Source organism: Thalassophryne amazonica, chromosome 10 (genome assembly GCF_902500255.1).
Source record: "Thalassophryne amazonica chromosome 10, fThaAma1.1, whole genome shotgun sequence".
NCBI classification, from domain to species: domain Eukaryota; kingdom Metazoa; phylum Chordata; class Actinopteri; order Batrachoidiformes; family Batrachoididae; genus Thalassophryne; species Thalassophryne amazonica.
The window spans coordinates 92,988,146-93,005,737 of record NC_047112.1 but is presented as its reverse complement, the minus strand read 5'-3'; the positions used below and the strand labels follow the sequence as shown (position 1 = coordinate 93,005,737).

At 41.6% G+C, this 17,592-nt stretch overlaps 1 protein-coding gene across 1 annotated transcript; it reads right to left on the bottom strand.

The window, feature by feature from the left end:
* Window positions 1-257: 257 nt before the first annotated feature.
* On the bottom strand, window positions 258-10,792 carry LOC117518160. Its single transcript, XM_034179219.1, has 6 exons — window positions 10,486-10,792; window positions 9,710-9,879; window positions 7,627-7,960; window positions 5,266-6,784; window positions 2,593-4,050; window positions 258-2,388 (listed from the first exon to the last, which is right to left on the bottom strand). Exons 1-6 carry the CDS (start codon window positions 10,790-10,792, stop codon window positions 258-260), a joined length of 5,919 nt encoding a protein of 1,972 aa, XP_034035110.1.
* Between the last annotated feature and the right edge of the window lie 6,800 nt (window positions 10,793-17,592).

The window sequence follows — 17,592 nt, the reverse complement described above, 5'->3', positions numbered from 1 at the left end:
GAGTTATTTGCACTTGAGTTAAGATGCACTCTCCCCTGCACTTTGAGTATGTTCAGGAGAGCACATGAAAGTTACGCCTTGGTGGAGGATTCTGCTCTCATGCTGAAAATGGAGTGCTTTCAACTCCACGTAGTAGCAGAATTAAGTCAAATATCAGTGCTTAGGAATTGGTTATATTCATGCATTTGAGATGTAGTGGCATCTCGACTACACATCACACTACTCATGTTTGAGGGCTCAAACTGGGTTGCTTGGTTTTATGAGGATGGTGAAGATTGTTCAGATTCCTCCATTCCCCTTTGCTGCAGATAGGGGCTCACACTTCTCCAGTTTTGTTTGTTGAAGCTGTGTTGAGACCTCCACGTGAGGCTCGGTGCCTCGTCTGGTGGTGGTGTGTCTAGACGAGGAGGTGGAGGAGTTCTAAAGACGTGCGTCCTGTACTGAGGAATATGATAAAGCAGTTCTAGAGCTCTTTTGTCATCCACTGAAGAAGACTGAAGTGAATCTGGTAGCGATTGCTTTGTAAGCATCTGGATGTCCTTTACAGAACTAAGATAGTTAAAATTGGTGGCACTTTGTATCGTTGAAGCCTGATCACCGTATTTATGAGATGCACTCTTCCTTAAATCTTCATCTTTCTCCCATTTGTTTCGCTCTGATGACATGGCTTTCAGAGCACTGAGACCTTTCTTTTCCCCTCCATCTTCTCTTGAAACTACCTCACTTGTGACGTTAGATAAGTTATCAAACTTGTAAATACCTTTGTTGGCTGTAAAATCAGAATATTTGTGCATTTGCAATGTATCTGCTGTAGCTTGTTTTCCTTCACTTTCACTGCTAGAGGAAGAGGAAGAGTTAAGTCGCTGGTGTTCAGACCCTGCAGGTGGACCCTGTTGCAGTGTCAGGTGATTGCCAGCCATATATCTCCTTTGACGGGAGAGGGAAAGATCTGGGAGATGGTGACCAACACTAGTCCACCTTATCTCAAGTCGTTGGTCCACATCGAGAGTTTCCCTGGACTGCTCAGTCCTTCGCTTTACTGCATCATCAAAGGTCATACTAGATGTGTTTACATCTCTGACACCATGAGATGAACCTGCTTTAGCAGAGTTTACAGTCTCATGACTTGTGAACCTGGTGTCACTGATGTCTGTCTTAGTATGGTCCATTATATGATACTCTTTGCTATGCAAAGAAGATACTCTTTGTGACATTGTTTTGGTGGCCAAAATCTTGACAGGGGGGATATTTGTGAAACACTGATGAAGCCACACTGAGTCAGGCTCATCTGCTTTAGATGTTTGACCTTCAAGCTCTGCTGTGGCTTTCTGCTTTACTTCCTTATTTTGGGTCTGTGAACGATCCTGAGATGTTTGATTGAGCAGCCCCTTGTCAGTGACACCAGCCAGCTGGGCTTTCCCCCTCCATTCTCTGCCCACCAGACCCAATGATTCATCTTCATTCTCACTGCTGGAGGAAGAGTCAGATGATTGTGGTGATGCTCCATCAGCTTCCTTGGAGATGAGCAAAACTGGTCTGTCTTTGGAAATTAAGGATGATTCTGCATTTTTGATTCCTTGTGTCCCAAGCTCCCACCTCTTTTGTCTTGACCTTTCATTTTTATTCACATTTTTACTGTTAGAAGAACCAGGGGAGTCTGGTGGAACCGAGGCGGGAACAACAGGTGACTTATGTATTGTCATGTCGAGACGCTTTCTGATCCGTGAGGAAGCAAGATTCATTGCTGCCCACCTTGACTGAAGCTCTGGACTCACCTCAGGGACTAGGTTGATATTTTCAGCAGATGATTTAGTCTCCACTTTGTCCATAATAAGTGTTGGTTTCTCTAATTTGATATAGTCAGTTTTATCATGACTGTTTATACTCCTTGTTGCTTCTGTGGTTTTTGATATCCCAGGTATTTTCATATTTAAGTTAGCTTTGTTGGCTTTGTCTTCATCCTCACTTGCACTGCTGGAAGAGTTTGATTCTGATGATTGAGAACTTGAAGGGACACTGCTGACGTGTTTTGCAGGTACAGGCTGCCTTTCTTGATGACTTATGGTTTGAGATTCTTTAACAGGAAACCCTACCACTTCTATAACCTCCTTTATGTTGATTGTTGTTTCAGGTGATGATGACACTATAATATCCAAATGCCTTTTGACAGGAGTTATACGGTGATCTAAGGCAGGCCACCTCATTTCTGAAAAAGAACTTGCACTTTCAGATTCTTTAAATGGGAATTTTCTCAGACCCACGTCCTTTTGCCTCTTTGTTTCCTCTTCGCTTTCACTACTCGATGATGAATCAACAGGTGACAATGCTACTTTGATATCCAAATGCTTTTTGATGGGTGTAATATGACCAAGATCGACTTTAGGCCACCTGGTTTCTATCTCACGATTGGAATAAGGAAATTTGCTAAGTCGAAACGTTTCTGCTTTCACTTCTTTTTGCGTTTGTTTGTTTATGTAAACAGTTTCCTCCTCACTGTCACTGCTATAAGATGAATTAACAGGTGCCGATGGTGCTTTTATGTGCAAACACTTTTTAATGTGTGTAATATGACCAAGATCTAGTGTAGGCCACCTTATTTCTGGATCCTGACTTGAACTGTGAGATTCTGTACGAACTCCCATTTGACCCTCATCACTGATGTATGAGCTAGAACTAGATGTGTCAGAGTCCTCTCCATTCTCATGCCACAGATCAGGGTCTACAGGTTTTATATTTTTATGGAGAACTGGATGTTCATCTAAGGCAGGCCATCTTGTTTCTGGAAAAGAACTTGCAGTTTGAGATTCTTTAAATGGAAGCTTTGTCAGACCCACTTCCCTCTGCTTCTTTATTGTTCCCTCATCACTGTCACTACTAGAAGATGAATCAACAGGTAGCAATGCTACTTTGATATTCAAACGCCTTTTGATGGGAGTAATATGACCAAGATCTATTGTAGGCCACCTGGTTTCTGTCTCATGATTGTAAGATGGAGATTTAAGTAGAATGTTTTTTGTTTCCACTTCCTTTTGTTTGTGTTTCTTCATGTATTCTCTTAGGTCCTGATCACTGTCACTGCTGGAAGATGGAGAAGATGGTGATGGGATTTTAAAATCCAAATGCCTGTTGATGGGAGTGATATGACCAAGCTCTATTGTAGGCCACCCAGTTTGTGCATCACTCAAACATGGAGCTTCTTTAAGTGGAAACATTTCTGCTTCCACTTCTTTTTGGTCCTTTGTCTTTCTGTAGTCTGTTGGTGCCTCCTCGCTGTCACTACTAGAACATGATTCAACAACTGGCAGTACTACTTTGATATCCAAACCCCTTTTGATGGGAGTAATATGACCAATGTCTGTTGTAGGCCACCTGGTTGCTGTCTCATTGTAATATGGAGATTTGTTAGGTGGTACGTTTTTCGCTTCCACTTCCTTTTGTTCATGTTTCTTCATGTATTCTCTTGGGTCCTGATCGCTGTCACTGCTGGAAGATGAAGGAGAAGATGGTGATGGGATTTTGAAATCCAAATGCCTGTTGATGTGAGTGATATGACCAAGATCTATTGTAGGCCACCCAGTCTGTGCATCACTGAAACATGGAGCTTCTTTAAGTGGAAACATTTCTGCTTCCAATTCTTTTTGGCCTTTTCTCTTTCTGTAGTCTGTTTCCTCATCACTGTCACTGCTACTAGATGAATGGGATGGTGCTTTGATATCCAAATGCCTTTTGATAGGTCTAATATGATAAAGATTTAGGGTAGGCCACCTTATTACTGCATCATGACTTGAACTTTGAGATTCTTTAAGCAGTGATCTTGGCAAATCCACTTTCTTTTGCCCCTTGATGTCCTCTGTTTCTTCTTCACTGTTACTACAAGAAGAATCAGAAGGTGGCAATGGAGAATTTGCTATGTTCACCTCCCTTTGCACTTGCATCTTTGTTTCCGTCTCACTGTCATTGCTGGAAGACAAACGGGAAGGTGGTGATGGTGCTTTGATATCCAAACGCCTTTTGCTGGGAGTGATATGGTCAAGATCTACTGAAGGCCACCTTGTTTTTTGATCATGAGGCGCAGTTAGAAGTTCTCCAAGTGGTGACTTTGTCATACCAACTTCCATTTTGTGCAATTTGTAGGCTGCTTCCGCCTCACTGTCAGTACTAGCTGATGAATCAGAAGCTGGTGGTGGTGCTTTAAATGAAAACTTTGACATACCAACTTGTCTTTGCTCCTGTTTCTTCATTGTTTCCTCCTCATTAACACTGCTAGTAGCAGAAACAACAGGTGGTGATTGTCGTTTGATAGCCAAACGCCTTTTGATGGGAGTGATTTGGCCAAGATCTAATGTAGGCCAACTTCTTTTCAGATCATGAGATGCAGATAGATGTAATCCAAGTGGTGACTTTGTCATACCAACTTCCATTTTGTGCAATTTGTAGGCTGCTTCCGCCTCACTGTCAGTACTAGCTGATGAATCAGAAGCTGGTGGTGGTGCTTTAAATGAAAACTTTGACATACCAACTTGTCTTTGCTCCTGTTTCTTCATTGTTTCCTCCTCATTAACACTGCTAGTAGCAGAAACAACAGGTGGTGATTGTCGTTTGATAGCCAAACGCCTTTTGATGGGAGTGATTTGGCCAAGATCTAATGTAGGCCAACTTCTTTTCAGATCATGAGATGCAGATAGATGTAATCCAAGTGGTGACTTTGTCATACCAACTTCCATTTTGTGCAATTTGTAGGCTGCTTCCGCCTCACTGTCAGTACTAGCTGATGAATCAGAAGCTGGTGGTGGTGCTTTAAATGAAAACTTTGACATACCAACTTGTCTTTGCTCCTGTTTCTTCATTGTTTCCTCCTCATTAACACTGCTAGTAGCAGAAACAACAGGTGGTGATTGTCGTTTGATAGCCAAACGCCTTTTGATGGGAGTGATTTGGCCAAGATCTAATGTAGGCCAACTTCTTTTCAGATCATGAGATGCAGATAGATGTAATCCAAGTGGTGACTTTGTCATACCAGCTTCCATTTCCTGCAGTTTGTTGACTGCTTCCTCCTCACTGTCAGTGCTAGAAGATGAATCAGAACTTGGCGGTGGAGCTTTAACTGAAAACTTTGACACACCAACATATCTTTGCTCCTGTTTCTTCATTGTGTCGTCATCATCAGTATCACTACTAGAATAAGAATCAACAGGTGGTGATAACAGTTTGATATCCAACTGCCTTTTAGTGGGAGTAATGTGGCCAAGATCTAGTGTAGGCCACTTTATTTCTGGATCATGACTTGAACTTCGAGACTTTTTTAATGAAAACTTTGGTAAATCCTCTTTCTTTTGCCTCTGTTTCTTGATGTAGTCTGTTTCCTCTTCACTGCTAGAAGATGAAGTGGAATGTAGTGATGGTGCTTTGATGTCCAAACGCCTTTTGATGGGAGTAACGTGGCCAAGATCTAATGTAGGCCACGTTATTTCTGAATCATGACATGTAGTTTGATTATCCATAAGTGGTGACTTTGTTATACCAAGTTCCATTTGTTGCTTTTTCTTTTTGTAATCTGTTGTTTCCTCCTCACTGTCAGTACTAGAACATGAGTCAGAAGGTGTAAATGGTTGTTTAAATGGAATTTTTCCCGTGACAACTTGTCTTTGCTCCCATTTTTTCATTGATTTCTCCTCAGTTTCACTACTAGATGAACGGGAAGGTGTTGATGGTGCTTTGATATCCAGGTGTCTTTTGGTGTGAGTAATGTGACCAAGATGTAATGTAGGCCACCTTATTTCTGTATCGTGACTTGCAGTTTGATGTTCTTTAATTGGAGACGTTGCTGTGACAACTACTTTCTGTTGAATTTCTTTTTTGTAGCCTCCTGTTTCCTCCTCACTTTCACTACTAGAAGATTTAATGGATGGCAGTGATGGTGTTTGTTGTTTGTAATCACTCTGATTATATCTTTGTAATGATTTTTGTGTTGTTATATCTGTGTCTTCCAGTGGTTCTGGGTTCACTGTATAATGTGTCGGCTCATCGTCACTCATGTATGAGCTAGAACTAGACAGGTCCAAGTCCTTTCTTTGATGTGACTGGAGCATAATGATCTGATTTGAATCATCAGAAGTAAACAAAACACTGGATCTCGCAGAATCATTTTTAACTGAGTCACTGAATTCAAATTGTTCTCCATTCTCCTGCCACAGATCAGGGTCTCCTGGTTTTATATTTTTAAGTGATGGCCACTTTGCAAAATGCTCACGTGAAAAGCCACTGGTTTCACAGCTGTCGTGTGAGGAAAAGGCCTCCTTTTGCACAACCTTTGTGAAAATATCTCTCTGTCCAGCAGGATTCTCTTCCACCTGAGAAGAGTGGTGTTGGTGGGCCACTTGCTCATTTTTTAGTATCTTGCCAGATCTTGACGAGTCTGAGTGTGAAGACAAACTTATCCTCTCCATCGCTTCACCAGGGTCTGAGATGTGTTCATACTCTATGCTGTCTGTATAACTGACATCGCTGACATGTGAGAGGTCTCTAGCTTTACGTTCATTAGTTGCTGCTTCTCCGGCTCTATGCTGGTCCTTCTCAGGTCGGTACTTAGCATCTGTGGTATTGTGTTTGTCGTGTTTCTTGCGTGCATAGCTGTAGGCTTCTTCTTGATTGCCACCGGCTTCAGTATCATAAAAGTCTGTACTGCTGAATGTAACTCTTCTTTCCCTGGGAGATTCTAGTTCCTCGTATTCCTCACCAATGGAGTAGGCGTCGTTGTCATATTGTGTTTGATCTGCAGCTGAGGCTGTATGAGTTGGGGAGGAGCTTTGCTTTTTGAAAACCCTTCTCCAAAGCACATCAATAAAAGGTCTTGTTAGGACTCCAAGCACAAAAGCTACCAGGAATGTGATGAGAACAGACAAAACAACAGCCAGAGTCAAATCAGACTGTGCAACAGCTCTTTGGTTCCTTGGGGATGCGTCCTGTGAGATTACTAGGTGGCTGGTTCTGGACAAACTTCTGGTTTTCCTGTTTGTTTTCTCTATGTTCCTGATTTGAAGGTTAAAAATGGATATAACTTTCTGTTCTAATTGGGATATGCACACATAAAGTCCAGTGTCTCTCTCTGTGGTCTTGCTGATCCTTAAGGCACCCTGAGGCTGGTTCCCAGATGTTTGATCGTTGGGTGTCCACCATACCGAATCTGCAGAAAAATGGCAGAGATTCAGTGGAACTGCACTATTATGTTTGTCCACAAGCCAAGCTCTGTAAATATGTTTCTAAATAAAGTCAAGATGATGACTCTGCCTAGAGACGGTCATTTTTGGGAACAAGTACAATGCACAAACAAATAAAACCCCAAAGCCAATTTTGACCTAGTTTATTCCACTTTATGTGCCCAAACACTTGCAATCCAGTGTCGCTGTATACTGTGGCCTTCTGATAAAGTAATGTTTTTTTTTTTTTTTTTTTTTGGTTTAAAAAATGCATGGTAGCCATCCCAGGGTGGCAACTATAGCCAAGTAGTGGTCAATGAATCATATTGAAGAGTATAGCACATTATTTTATCATAAAGATTCCACTAAGGTATAGTTTGGCCTATCTGACTGAATGTTTGGTGGGGAAGACGTGCGTTTTGACTGTTACCTTCAGCAGAACAAGACAGCAATATGTCAGAGTCGATGTCGACTGTCACATCACGGTAGAGCTCTGGCTTGTTTTCAGCACTGGAACAGTTGAAGTCTCCCTCCTCCACCTGTAGGACGTCTCTGCCTGAGAGTGTTGAGGGTGAAGCACACACCACATTCCAGGCTTGCAGACCTCGACTAATGTTGTAGGTCAGCCATCGCCTTAGATTGCGCATGGTGCAATCACACCGCCACAAGTTCCCGTTTAGCCTAACATCTGCCCCAATATTGTGCAGAGAGAGGTACATGACAGGATGGAGGCTGGTCAGCAGGTTGTAGCTCAAGTCTAAGACCTTGGAAGAAGACACAGTACAGACAAACATTAGGAAGCGTGCAGTTTGCATGTTGCATGTGTATATTTTAGTTCATTTCTGATTTTATTCATTTTTTTTTTTTATGGGTTGGGTGGTGGAAGGACATTAACAGGTGGCATGTTGGTGAGCTGTAAGATGTTACCAGACAATGAAAGAACTGACATAAATACTACAACAAATGGACTACAGTGATTCCCATAGGTACAATTTTTCACTAAAACAACGCTAGGCTTGCGTCTCAGATGTACCTTCTGGCAAATTGTAACAACTTTCAAGTCTTCTTTTTAAGAAAGTCCTCCTCTATACCACTTCATCATGAAGCTATATATATACAAAATGCAAAACAACCACAGCACAATTTCTCCAGTCACAGCCACAGAAGCCTAGAACAACTTCTGGGTTGTCTTGGTGGCTTTCCTCATTCTTCTCCTTGTTGCACAGTCACTCAATTTTTGAGAACTGTCGACTCCACACAGATTTACCATAGAGTTCCATACTGTTTGTATTTCTTAATAACTGATGTAAATAAAGTCCAAGACATATTCAGTGACTTGTAAATGTTCATGTGTCCATCCCCTGACTTGTCTGAAGAAAACTGGCAATTAAACTGTTTATTTACAGCTTTTCCAAAGCTTTCCATTACTTATGCAACACATCATCTTGGCTTTTATATTTTTAATTAATTTATTTCAAGTTATAGAGATTTGCTTTCAGTTTGAATTTTATGAAGATAATTTTAGATATTTTTATTTTTTGCATTTGAAATTGCATAAACAAAATAAAATGTGTGAAATACCAAGTGTTCCAATACTTTTGGAGGCGCTGTAGATGCACTTCATTGCAACGCACTGGCTGTGATGCATTAATGCACTTTGTACTCGTCTTAAAAGTTGTTAGATTTGTGAATCAATCTAAATTCTTCCAACATATGTATCGCAAATCTGCAATGCATCTAAGAATCTTTTTTCCCACCTGCCCCAACATTATCCTTGGGGCAGGTGGGAGGACTTGAGGCGTTTTTAAATATCTATTTATCACATATGAAACAATCTCTGTGCAAAGCTTGGTTCCTTTCCATGAATCACAATTGTTTCACATATCCACTCTTCTATATGTCATACAGATGCAAATGAAGTGTCTTCTTAAACATGGAATACATTTACATTTACTCTATTTACATTGAGTTCTTAAAAAAATCTGAGCCTAGTAATGATTTTTAATTTATTTTTTAATTATGAGTAAGTACAAAACTTGGTGTTTTTACCAAAAAATGCACAATCATGATATCTTACACATATCTATCCTGCTAAACAGAGGTGGGATCATCAAGTAACCATCAAGTCACACTCAAGTCATGAATAAGCATCAAGTCCCAATTCAAGTCTCAAGTCAGCTTGCAAACAATTGGTGGTCATAATGACTTGAGACTTGATAGGGACTTGCTTATTCATGACTTGAGAGTGACTTGATGGTGACTTTGTCCCACCTCTGCTGTGAAATATCAAAGAATGCTACAATATTGCAGTATTCTTTAGTGTACAACCACATTTGGTGCCACACACAACAATGGCACAGGCATGGCTGTGAGGATTTCCTGAAAACACACCATTTCCATCCATCATTTAAATATCTTGGATAACTTGATAAATTTCAACTCAGAAAATGCTGCAGTACATGAAAATGACTAAAGACATCTATTGTAAAAATACTCAGTAGTAGCTGTGTTACCCTGAGCTGCTCCAAACCCTGAAACGTCTGTGGATGTAGAGTCGTGATGAAGTTATGCTGGACATGGAGCTCTTTCAGCTGACTGAGATGGCTGAGGTCTTCTGGCTGCAGAGTGGAGATTTTGTTGAAGGAGAGCTGCAGAACCTGTAAGGACGTACTGGTCTCCAGCCCTATATGACACAAAACAATAGTTTTAATCATTACGTGGATGGTGCAGCTAGTGGGAGAGAACCAAAGAGTGCACATAAGTTACAGTGGTTTCTGGTTTTTGCTGAATTGACCGTATTTTATATTTTTTGCTATAAACTACATTTGTTTGCAAAAATACAGTACCATTCATACTTATTTATGTATTCTTCTGCTAACCTGATATTGGTTCACAGTAGCAGGTTCTTGTAAGGCATCTGTCCTCTGAGGTAGATCTCCTGTACTGCAGGAGATCTTATCACAAGCTGCATGTGATGGAAAAGGTTCTATTGATCTTGCTCAGAAGCCCTCTAGCTATCCTCATGGAATGAAACTGAAGCCCCCTCCCCCAAAAACAACCAACTACGGAAACAGGCTGTTGGAAAGCAGAACATTTGAAGGTACAAGTTTCAAGGGGGACTTGGAGAGGGAAACACCTGTACCCTGCATTTATTCGTTCATTTTCTGCTGCTTATCTGGGTCCGGATTGGGGTGGCAGCAGACCATATGGCTCACCCTACACTTCCCTGGCACAACTGATATGGTCCCTTCATCATGTCCTGGGTCTTCCTCCTCCCATTTGGACATGCCTGGAAGACCTCCTGAGAGATGGCCAGGGGGCATCCTCACTAAATACCGAAACCACCTCAGCTGCCTCTTTCTGATGCGAAGAAGCAGCGCCTCTACCCTAAGTCCCTCCTGGATAGTTGAACTTCTCACCATGTCCAGGAGTTTAGCCCGAGATACTTGATGGCAGCATCTCATTTCCACCACTTGCATCCGTGACCTTATTCTTTTGGTCTTTACCCAAACTTCATGATCACAGGTGAGGATAGCAGTGCAAATAGACTGGTAAAGTGAGAGTTTCGCCTTCTGGCTCAGCTCCGTCTTCACCATGGCAGTCTGGTACAGCCTACTTAAAAATCTGTCGCTGCCCCAGTCCTTGGCTGAAGTTTATTGATTCATGTAAATTAATTATTTGTGTCAGTTACACCATAAAACATGGTTCTGGGTGGTCTTGACATTTAATCAATCATTTATAAAGGGCAGCTGTATCTCATATGTCTACAAAAGCCTTCGCATCGTCCATCACAGTCCAACAAATGGGCATCATAACACTTAAATTGTTGTCCGAAATACGTGGAATACCGTAATTACGTACATCAGTTCACATATTGGCCGCCAGGGTTCGAGCATGTAGAATACACATCGTCATAAGGTTTCACTCTACATGTGGTTGCATTATGTTTTATGTCATAAAATCATCAGTGTTTATTTGTTTGTCTGTGTTTTAGCAGGATTACATCAAAACTACACAGATTTTAACCAAAAATAGATATTAGGCCATGAAAGACTCCACTGAATTTTGGAGGTGATCCAGATCTGGATTCTGGATCATGATTCCCCTTTATATAGGCTTTGAAGGATTTCTTCAGAACTACTTCACGTATTCTCACTAAATTTGATCTGGATCTGGACTGGTGGACGTCAAAAATCTCAGATTGCGCTTATTATTATTATTATCATCATTATTATTATTAAATCATCCAGAAGACATGCAATTGTCACCAGTGGGCATTTGTGTCATGCAAAAGTGCAGACCATCATCTAAGTAAGTATATGAATTCAGTGTTTTTATTAAATTGTTCTGAAACTGTTGCAGTTTCAAACCACGAACCTATCATCTGCAAGCCTAGACTGTCAAAGGCCAAGCAAACACAAATGCCTGTGAAATCTCACACCTGGACATCACACAGGTACAGTGCTAGTTATGCCCAAAATTTAAACACTTTAACCTTGACTAACAGAAGTCTAATTCAAATTGGCTCCAAACCGTTGGACCTTGGTTTTGACCATTCAAGGTCACCCAAGGTCAGAGAACATGTAACCAATAGGTGTATAATTTTACAGATTAGTCAAAATAGCAGTTCTAAGTCCCCTGTATGTCAGAACCGGACCCAAATTATGACCTTTTAACCCACTGCTTTTTTCTTCTTCTCAAAACCATTATATCAAGCCTTGTCCAGATTTTTATTAAAACTCTGAGTTATGTTGTGCTGACACAATGGATATCTTGCCGCTGTGCATGTGTGTATCAATACCATTTGGTGTTGCATGATTAGGGCTGATCTGTTCCAACATTTTTGCTTGTCTAAAAAATGAGGTGGTCTGATACTCAATCTCTATGTCAATGTTTTTAACAAAGCTCACATTCTAAACTGTCAAGTCAAGTCTGGGAGCAGGCGCTGTTGCTGCTATTTGTTGTATCCAAGACACCACGGCACTGCTCTGGGTCCATCCAGGCAAACAACTGGTCCATTCCCGTATGTCTAAAATAACCATCTACCTGCTGCAGCCCGGTGACGTCTTGGCATCCCGTTGGCCTTCTACAACTACTGTCCTCAACACTCACACATAGAGAAATGCACCACACTGGCAAAATGTCGATGCTGAACTCCCTGATAATATAACCAGGGGTGCACATAACTGGTACTCACAGTGCTTGTGCATGCTAAAAATAAATGAAGTGCAGCAGAAAACACAAGGGAAGTGCTTCATAAGAGGAAAGCAATGACAGACTGTACACTGTTAAACTGAACACTCCATTTTATTACAATAATTAAGTTAATGTAACTCAAACTTTGAAAAAAGTTACAGTCATTTCCATTAATTAAACTCAGTAAAAAATGAATTGTTGTCATAGCAACTCAGTTCCTTTAAGTGCATTTAAAATTTTGGGGCATTTAAGTGTTGGTGATGTATTTCCAGTGCATTCCATTCACTCATTTTAATTGGGTTTATACAATTATGAAAAACTGCAAGTTCTGTTCATGGGCTGCCATTTAGCATTTTTCATTCAGTTGTAGTCCTTTTATATATATTTTTTAGAAATCAGATTATTGTCAACAAGTAAACCAAAGAATGTGTCCAAAACTTTAATCCAAACTACAATGCAATTTTTTTTAGGCAGAAATTTTTTTTTGTCACTTTTTTATTGAAAAACATAAACTAGATTTACGTAAGTTTAATTAACTATAAATTGTTCCGGTACTAAAACTTTAACAATTAAATTTTGAAAATTATTTAATTGAAGCTGGCAAACTCAAATGGTTGAAGGCAATCGGTTTCCTCAAATGGTTTGAGTTCAACTAACTCATTGGGTTTGACAGTTTTTCTATAGGAAAAGTGCTTCCCTCTGCTGTGCATCAATGACGTTTTGAATTCGCACACATGAGCACCATGAGGATAAGTGATCCTCCTCATGTTAGACTCCCTAAGGAGCTTTTCATTTGACACAAAGATATTCCAGCGATATCCAATGATCCTCCAAAGAGATCTGGTATCAAAGACAGGTCATCATTGCATTAGGTGACTGGTTAGCATCCAGGTCTCACAGCTATTTTAGTCAGACAGGTAGCACCAGGACCCCAAAGACTTTGACCTTTGTTCTCCTGCGAAGATAACGGCATCACCAAACACCTTTATCCAGCAACCTCGTAACTCCATAAGCTCTTCCCAGGCGTCTCTCGATCTCTACGGCCGTGGACACAGAGACGTGAATGTCACTGCTGAGATGAAAACACTTATTTTGAAAATATTTTATAAACCAAACAGAATTGAGTTGCTGGACTGAACCACGTGCCACAATACAGGTGCATCTCAGAGTGCTGTCAGTCCCTGTGTCTTGTCTTATTACTGCGCCCCAGTGGCCCTTAACTGAAATACGCAGGTACAAAAAATGAATGAATGAATATGGTGCATGTGGTTTACAGTCAACATGTAAACAAATCTTAAAAGTAAATCCACCCATACGGTGATGAAAACTCTTTTTGGCCGCTTGGAGCTCATTGGTCTTCCAAACATCATGAGCACAAGTGATGTTTCTAATGTAAATGGGCACGTTTTTCTTTCTGTTTCAGCTCTGTGACACCTGACTCTGCCCCATTTCCCCCTAAACAGTGAACAAGACTCTAAGATGCGAACACTTCTTGTACTTGGGGCAGGAATTAATTCCAAAGCATAATGACCAATCCACCAGTTTCACATTCCCAACAAGCTGCCAGAAGTATTTCAGTCTGATGCCACCGTCGTGCACAGATGCTGTCTCTTAGCGTTCCCTTAAATCCTTAAATTAGTGGAATCTGTGACAAGGTCCAACCCTGACAGAGTCCAACACACACGTAATACTGCGGCAATTTAAAGAATTTCAATCTGAGATGAGATCATGTACACCTACCTCCCTCAGATAGTGCACATAAATGAACATCTCTTTCCTGGTAAATGATTGAGATCTATTTATTTATTTATTGGTGTATTTAAATTGAGCAGTGGCCAGACTCTTTGATACGGTTTCACTGTGCTCCGGGCTGCGCTTCATTAGAGAGGCGCTGACGGGTCTGCAAGCTGAATACCAAACAGGAAAGAAGTCTGCAACCATCAGCAGAGCTTTTCTGAAACACATCCCTTTAAAAAAAGAAACACGGTGACGTCTAATCGAGTGTTACAGGGGAAATCTTTGATAAAACCCCAAATAACTTTGCGTGAATCTTCCTTTAAATCACTGGAATGTTAAAGGCGGATGGGTGGAAGCTTGTAGACTGAACTGTGTCATTATCTTCAGAGGCTTAATCATTTCTGAGTGGAGCAAAGTACCAAAGATAACAGATACCAATAAACGAGTGCTTTTCTATGAATGTGACAGCAAATAAAGAACAGTAAAACTGTAAAACACAGTTAATCGATTTAAAATCCCGGCACCAACTCAGGGGTCCTCCCTCAGGCGTGACTCATCTGTCAGGCATTCCACAGGGCAATTAAAGGTGTGCATCATGTTCACTGTGCAACTTCACCAATAGACACAAGAGTCGCAAGTTCACCAACAGACACATGACCCGCAAGTTCACCAACAGACAGAAGACCCACAGGTTCACCAACAGACAGATGACCTGCAACTTCACCAGACACATGACCTGCAACTTCACCAACAGACACTCGACCTGCAACTTCACAAACAGACAGAAGACCCGCAAGTTCACCAACAGACAGATGACCTGCAACTTCACCAGACACATGACCTGCAACTTCACCAACAGACACTCGACCTGCAACTTCACAAACAGACAGAAGACCCGCAAGTTCACCAACAGACAGATGACCTGCAACTTCACCAGACACATGACCTGCAACTTCACCAACAGACACTCGAGCTGCAACTTCACCAACAGACACAAGACCCGCAAGTTCACCAACAGACACACGACCCGCAAGTTCAACAACAGACAGATGACCTGCAACTTCACCAACAGACACACGGCCCGCAAGTTCAACAACAGACAGATGACCTGCAAGTTCACTAACAGACACAAGACCTGAAAGTTCACTAACAGACAGACGACCTGCAACTTCACCAATAGACACACAACCCGCAAGTTCACCAACAGACATAAGACCTGCAAGTTCACCAACAGACACATGACCTGCAACTTCACCAACAGACACTCGACCGGCAACTTCACCAACAGACACAAGACCCGCAAGTTCACCAACAGACACACGGCCCGCAAGTTCAACAACAGACAGATGACCTGCAACTTCACCAACAGACACACGGCCTGCAAGTTCAACAACAGACAGATAACCTGCAACTTCACCAACAGACACACGGCCCGCAAGTTCACTAACAGACAGATGACCTGCAAGTTCACTAACAGACAGACGACCTGAAAGTTCACTAACAGACAGACGACCTGCAACCTCGCCAATAGACACACAACCCGCAAGTTCACTAACAGACAGATGACCTGCAAGTTCACTAACAGACAGACGACCTGCAACCTCACCAAAAGACACAGGACCCGCAAGTTCACCAACAGACACACGACCCGCAAGTTCACCAACAGGCACACAACCCGCAAGTTCACCAACAGGCACAAGACGCGCAAGTTCACCAACAGGCACAAGACCCACAAGTTCACCAACAGGCACAAGACCCGCAAGTTCACCAACAGGCACAAGACCTGCAACTTCTCCAACAGGCACATGATCCGCATCCTCACCAAAAACACAGGACCCGCAAGTTCACCAACAGACACACAACCCCCAACTTCACCAATAGACTCACAACCCGCAACTTCACCAACAGACTTATGACCCACAACTTCACCAACAGACACACAACCCCCATTCAGACTAAAGTGGCACAAAAATTTACGCTGGACTTATTATTGAACTTATTTAGGGCTGGACAGGAAAATGTGAATAATGCAGGAACCAGTCACAAAGCAGATATTACAAACACAGTACAGACTCACTTTGCTACATTACACCGGATTCTGAACAGGATTACCCAAGGATCAGTGAAGTGATTCTCAGTAAAACTGGTGAGAAAAGGTTATGTCTGATCTAAAATAGAAATCACACACACACACACACACACACACACACACACACACACACACACACACACACACACACACACACACACACACACACACACACACACACACACACACACACACACACACACACACACACACACACAGAACTGTGTTCCTACTTTTTAGGTCAGCCACTTCTAAGGTTAAGAATGCCATAGCCCACAATCTGAGAATATTCAGACCTGCTCAAACCTTTAATCACAATTTTGATTGATACAGAGACTATATATATATATATATATATATAATATGTGTGTTATTCCAGTATTAACGTGACACATTAAACCAGGTCAAAAAGGTAAATCCCACGGCTTTGTTTTATGACTTCTGATTGCATTTTAAAAATCGTCATTTTTTTTCTGGATTTTTTTATTGCAAAATTGACAACAACATACTTAAATAGTTATTTTTAATGACTCATACAGGCCCACCTGCAGTACCTTCACTGTCCACCAGGGATATAATCACTGCATGCATTGATGGCTGGACAGGTGGATGGATTTATAGATGGACGAGGGGTTGGATGTACAGATGGATGTGTGAGAGGTCGATGTATGGATGGATGGGCAAGGAGTTAGACGTATGTATGGATGGATGTGTGGGGGTTAGATGTATGTATGGATGGATGTGTGGGGGTTAGATGTATGGGCGAGGAGTTGGATGTATGTATGGATGTGTGAGGTGTTAGATGTATGTATGGGTGAATGTGCGAGGGGTTAGATGTATGTATGGGTGAATGTGCGAGGGGTTAGATGTATGTATGGATGAATGTGCGAGGGGTTAGATGTATGTATGGGTGAATGTGCGAGGGGTTAGATGTATGTATGGATGAATGTGTGAGGGGTTAGATGTATGTATGGGTGAATGTGCGAGGGGTTAGATGTATGTATGGATGAATGTGTGAGGGGTTAGATGTATGTATGGGTGAATGTGCGAGGGGTTAGATGTATGTATGGATGAATGTGTGAGGGGTTAGATGTATGTATGGGTGAATGTGCGAAGGGCTAGATGTATGTATGGATGAATGTGTGAGGGGTTAGATGTATGTATGTATGAATGTGTGGGGGTTAGATGTATGGATGAATGTGTGAGAGGTTGGATGTATGGATGGATGGGCGAGGAGTTGGATGTATGTATGGATGTGTGAGGTGTTAGATGTATGTATGGATGAATGTGTGGGGCTTAGATGTATGTATGGATGAATGTGTGAAGGGTTAGATGTATGTATGGATGAATGTGTGAGGTGTTAGATGTATGTAT